The sequence below is a fragment of the Gavialis gangeticus genome, unplaced genomic scaffold, assembly GCF_001723915.1.
Source record: "Gavialis gangeticus isolate Ggan-Ray unplaced genomic scaffold, GavGan_comp1, whole genome shotgun sequence".
Lineage (NCBI taxonomy): Eukaryota > Metazoa > Chordata > Crocodylia > Gavialidae > Gavialis > Gavialis gangeticus.
Window position 1 is genome coordinate 157,327,613 of NW_017729025.1, and position 5,990 is coordinate 157,333,602.

At 42.2% G+C, this 5,990-nt stretch overlaps 1 protein-coding gene across 1 annotated transcript in view; it reads right to left on the reverse strand.

Annotated features, from left to right (window-relative positions):
- LOC109299244 (SITS-binding protein-like) overlaps nucleotides 1-5,990 on the reverse strand; it is a 133,861-nt gene that overhangs the window by 59,476 nt on the left and 68,395 nt on the right. Inside the window, exon 7 of the mRNA XM_019519846.1 lies at nucleotides 1,035-1,171. Coding sequence (XP_019375391.1) covers nucleotides 1,035-1,171 — 137 coding nt within the window. The remainder of the gene's footprint in view (nucleotides 1-1,034; nucleotides 1,172-5,990) is intronic.

Genomic DNA, 5,990 nt, shown 5'->3' on the forward strand with positions numbered 1-5,990 from the left:
CCGCCAAGCTGGACGGCTTTGGTAGTGTTTCTGAAGTGGTGAGGCTTCAGTAGCATTTCTGAGGCGGGGAGTGGTGATTATGGCTCCAGCTCTGTCTCTAGTGACAGCGGTGCAGGCCTGATTGGAAGTACCCCAAGCTGTGAGCTAAGCTCCATTAAAATAGTCCTCACTGCAAAATGTCCCTAACCCTTGGGCTATACTACTTATAGCAGCCAAGGATCAAGCCCAACACATGGAAGAGGTACTGCTGGTACTCAACCACACCACATGACAAGTGCATCCTGGGGATGGTTGGCACAACCTGTTCCAGTTCATACAAATCACTTGCAGCCCCGAAGGTTCTGGCATCTTGTCAATGAGCTAGGCATGCTTTGGATGTCTTCAGCACAGAGGAAAGGAACTCTTTGAAATATAGCCCCAGAGGAACTGGATACGTATGGATTTCCTGGCTAATTTTTTTTAAAGGTTATTGGTTTTTTTTTTAATTCCCTAGTTAATTCCTGTTAACAGTACAGGCGACTCTCACCATTCACAGGGGATATGTTCTCGTGATCCCCGCGAATGGTGAAATCTGTGAATAAAGCACCACGTTCATGAACACAGTTTGCGTTCATGAACACAGGGTCCACAGCGGCGGGGGGGGGGTCCAGCTCTGACGGCATCGGCGGGAGCCCAGCAGTGGGAGCCCAGCAGCAGCAAGCACAGAGCTCCAGAGGAGCTCCTGTAAGTATATAAAGTGCATTTAAAATACGGGTTTGGCATTCATGAATATTTGAAACCACGAATGCCGAACCCGCGAATAGTGAGGGTTTCCTGTAAACCAAATACCTTTGATACAGAATAAAATATGGTACCAACAAAAAGCCTGAGGCTGTGCCCCAATATAGCATAGTATGGTTTTCAGCAGCTTGCTGATGGAGTTAACAGATCACACACATTCCTCTTGCTTTAACAATAGGGACTGCTTTTGCCTTCATAAAATTAATGCAGAATGGTCTGAGATACAAATAGATCATAAAAAATAAAGATATTACCAACTGCATCCGGAATGAAGAAGTTGTAGCCAAGGAGACTGTAGTGAAGCACAGAAGGAATAATGCTCTTCAGACCAGCATAACTCCAGTCCGACTGAAGTGAGGACATTTGAATGAAGAGTGGCAGGTGATTAGATCTAGGAGGAACAATGGCAGATGAGCAGCAAACCCCAGAAAGACTTGGAATTTTTCATCAATGTTTAGAAGCCAGCCTGGTTAGAAAGAGAAGGTCTTGCACTTTTTGTTAATGGGCTAGTACTGACATAAGACTTCATCTACTTAACGCTTCTGGAGGCACTGGTTGCATAGCTGGCTTGCTCAGAGGTGATGTCTAATAGCACAGTCATTCTCACCCTAGAGGTATGATACCAGCCCTGACTCAGCCTCTTTTTTAGTAATTTAAACTGGCTAGGACAGTGATTTTCAACCTTTTTTCACTTGCAGACCCCTAAAAAATGTTGAATGGAGGTACAGACCCCTTTGGAAATTTCAAATGGAGGTGCAGACCCCTTTGACTTGGAAGTGTGGCTATTCACATACTTTTGATTGATCATAGTTGTCCTTTGCAGACCCCAGAGGTCTGCGAACCACATTCTGAAATAAGAAGATACCTAGGTAGTCTATGGGTTTTGAAAGTTTTCCCACTCACTTTGTTAGCCAGATAGAGTTTATTTCAGTCCTGCATGGATCTGGCTGCCTGTCTCTGGACAACCCCTAACTTGATTCACTCCAGGATGTTTGTGACAGTTTCTCCCAAGTGCTGCATGGGTTTGCTGACTTCGGGCCTTATGGCTATGTTCTCCAATATACTTGCTCTCCCACCCAGTCCTTGAAGAGCTGAATTTTCTTCTGTTTCTCTAGGGTCAGCTGATGTTTCTCTTTCTCTAGGGTCACTGCAGTTGTGCCCCACTTTAATGGCACAACTGCAGTGAAGTGATGGTAGCACAGCAGAGACATATCTTAAGTTCGCTTTAAACTAGTCAGCTCAACTACAGTCTAGCCACAGCAGCATGGAACTCAGCATGAGCTGCTAAGTCTGCCTTAAAAGCTGAACAAATCCTGGGCAGTTGGCTGACACTGAGCTCTTTCTTTCTCCAGTTATTGGTTTAAAACTAGTTTGGGTGATGTCTGTGCTGTACGGCCATCGCAGCAACTACTGCAGCATAGACTTATCCTCAAATACTTCAAATAGGTCTTGGACAATCTCTTTGTTACCTTGGATTACCCACAGTCTTTATTCTGGAAATAAAGATAGTTGTCATCTGAGATCCTCTTTTCCAGATGAACCGGTTGCCTGGATACCCTTCTGGACAGTTTTATCTGGCAACTTGTTAATCCCTTGCAGATCTGTGCAATTACTATTTGATATGTCAAAGAATCACATGGATTGTGAACATTCTTCATTTGTTTGGCTTTTTTCATTGACATGCCTGGCATTAGACCAGCCGGTATGTTGTTCTCCATGTATTCCAGGGTAATCCATGGCTTGTCAAAACCCTCAAGTGAATTTTTTTTTCTTGGACCACCAGACTACTGGAGTAAATGGACTTGTCTCCTTAAATTCTCGTTTCAAACACACCATACTCTGTATCCATTTGAGACTTTCCCCATTATGCACCTTCTTCAATTCTTTGGCATTATCAGGAAAGTTTGCACTAACTTAATGGGTGAGTATATCTATAGCCTACACACACACAGTGCCTTTATATTTACTGTTCCAAATGAGGTACACAACATTTTTTTAATGCAAGTTGGAATAGTTACTTGCCTTTATGCCAATAATTTCTGTCCTGAATAAGACAGAAGCCTTAGTTTAATTGTATGCATCTTTTCTTTGCCTACAACAGTAGCTATTTCATGGAATAAACACTGCATTGCTCTCCAGTATCTGATCAGTGGTTTTCAATCTTTTTAGATTTGAGGCACCCCTCAAAAGATTCGACACACCCCTTGGAAAAGGCCAGGTCTTAGTTTTCACTTGTTTTTTTGTTGTTGTTTTGGGTTTTTTTACTACAGAAAAATAATAGAGCAATCCTTCTGTTACAAAGAACTCAGAAAGACCACAACGGCTCAGAACATTTTTGATGCTTTGGACTTCTATTTGAAACCTCTGGGCACCTATACACATTTCCGACACCTGCTCTGATGCATTCTAATTCGAAGGCATCAGAGCAGACTTGATTAATTGAGTCTGCTGCAGCACTCATGTGCATTCAGCGTCCCTGCATTTCAAAATGGCTGTGGGGACACTTTAACTAAAGCTTGTCAAACAAGCTTTAGTTAATTCACTCCCGCTGCCATTTTGAAGTGCAGGGATGCTGAATACACAAGACACTGTGGGCGTTTTAGAGCAGCTCCCGAGATCCGCTCTAATTTAAATGCACCCTCCACACCCTGGAGCACATGTAAAGATGCCCAGGTCTATCTTGTAAATCATGGTTGCTCAATTCGCAGTGCTAATAACATTTCCTGGTACCCCACAACACCCTTAAAAGGATTTCAAGGTATACCAGCATGTCATGGCACCCTGGCTGAGAATCAATGATCTACAGTAAAGGGCTACAGGTAGATCATTAATGCTCAGTTGCATTTGTTAGTCTCAAACAGGAAATTTTAGACATGGCCAAAAGGGGTCTGAATCATAGCATCAGTATGGCATGGATACTCCCGGCCTTAACTTTTCAATTCATCTTAAACTTACATATTTGGTTTTTTATGTGACCAAATGCCAGGCTATTCCTTAGCAATTGTTCTTATCTAATAGATAGAGAGATTTTCAGATTTCCTTCATTTCATATTTTCTTTTACTGACTTTAAGATGCAAGCACTAATTGCTTGTTCTCAGTTATATAACTAAAAGCAGAACCTGTATTTTATGAGTTGTTTACCAAAACACTATAGCTTGGGTTATATCACTGACAAGATTTTTCTCATGTGGTTATTTTGTGCCACATATACAAATCTCTCTGATAGAAACAGCCCTCTGAAGTCTAGCTGGAACTTTGTCAGTAAGTCAGTCACTTCTATGTCAGTGAATTGGTCAGGCTTGACTCTGAAGTCAAGCCTGACCAATCTGATTTTCTTCTGTGATAAGGTATCAAGGTCTGTGGATGGGGCAAGAGAAGTGGATGCAAAAAACCTTGACTTTCGCAAGGCTTTTGACACTATTTCCCATGACATTCTCATTATCAAGCTGAGGAAATACAGACTAGATCAAAGGACTATAAGGTAGATACATAACTGGTGTTGCATCATCGTGCTCAATGAGTAGTCATCAACGGTTCAATGTTTAGTTGGAAGGAGATATAAAGTGAGGTCACTCAGGGATCCATCCTGGGTCTGGTATTGTTCAACATCTTTGTTAACGATTTGGATGATGGAACCAAGTACACATTTAACAAATTCACAGGTGACAACATTGAATGGAGTTGTAGACAATCTGGAAAACAAGGCTAGGATCCAGAATGACCTGGACAAACTGGAAAAATGGTCCACATTCAATTGGCTGAGATTCAACAAGGAGAAGTGCAAAGTCCAGCACTTGGTTGAAATAATTGCATGCACAAATACAAATGCAGGGATAATTGGCTAGGCTGCAGTACTCCAGAGAAGGACCTGGGGATTACAGTAGACCATAAACTGAATATGAGCTGATAATCTGCTCGTCTCAGCTTGCCAGGTTGTCTTAACAAGAGTGTCACTTGCAAATCAAGGGATTCTTCCACTTTATTCAGCACTGATGCAGTCTCACCTGGAATACTGTGTTCAGCACAGAACTACAAAATTATTAGGGACCTGAGAAGCACGACTTAATGTGTAAGGATCCTTTATTCTGGAAAAGAAAAAAGTAAAGGGGGATTTGATAACAGCCTCAAATACATGAAGGGCGTTTATAGGGAAAATGGAGATGGGAATTTCTCTGTGGCCATAGAGGACTGGACTAGGAGCAATGTGCTCAAGCTGCAGCAGGGGAAAGTTAGATTGGAGATTAGGAGGAACTTTCTGTCTAAAAGGGTGGTCAGGCATTTCCAAAGATAGAAATTCCACAACCTCTTTAGATTTCCCTAGAAAGGTTGTGGACTTTCCCCCCTTGGAAATTTTCAAGAGCAGGTTGGCTAGACACTTGCTGGGATGCTTTAGTCAGGACTGACCCTGACTTGAGCACGGGGCTGGACTAGATGACCTTGTGAGGTGCCTTCCATCCCTACTTTCCTATGATCCTATGAATTAAAAAAAAATGCTCCTCAAAAATAACAGTTGCCTGGATTCAAATAACTATGTGACTGTACTGTACATCTCTATAAATCCTCCTTAATGTCTCCAAGATCAGCTTCTCACATAGAATCATTAGACGCTTGTAGAAGTGTTGACCCTTACAGGTGGAGAAACACCACTGTTAGCTTTTTAGGTGCTTTCTCCAAAATTTCCATCATGAAGATAAAAATATCAAGTAATTGTTTAAATGGATTTTGTTTCCCTGTGGGGAATCCCTTGATCTTGATCCTGCAAATCTGGTGGGCTCTGAGGAAGTAGCTCCTCCTTTTTGGCTTTGATATAACTCTTGATATCACATCATGTTTTGTAACCATGCTGGAATCCGGCTGTTTAGAGAGAAGGCACGGTGCTTTTATAAGCTGTACAAGCACTTGCATTAGATTCAGCTTCTCCCAGCTCCTGCATTAAACCTGGTCATTCTCTGAATGGTCATTAGCATAGTCACTTCCTCAGAAATACCATGATACTTATCTTTCCAGTACTTAGCAAAGTTTCTGTCATGTCTTTGTTATCTCCTTGTGTGCCAAACCCAAGGCCTGATCTCACGACCATTTGTTCCATTCATTTCAGCAGGTATCAAACTGGGCCCTCAAAACACACATAGCAGACATGAGGTTTCTGGTGCCATAGTCACTGCAGCACATATGTAGGACCATAAGATCACCCAGGTGGTGGTTTTCA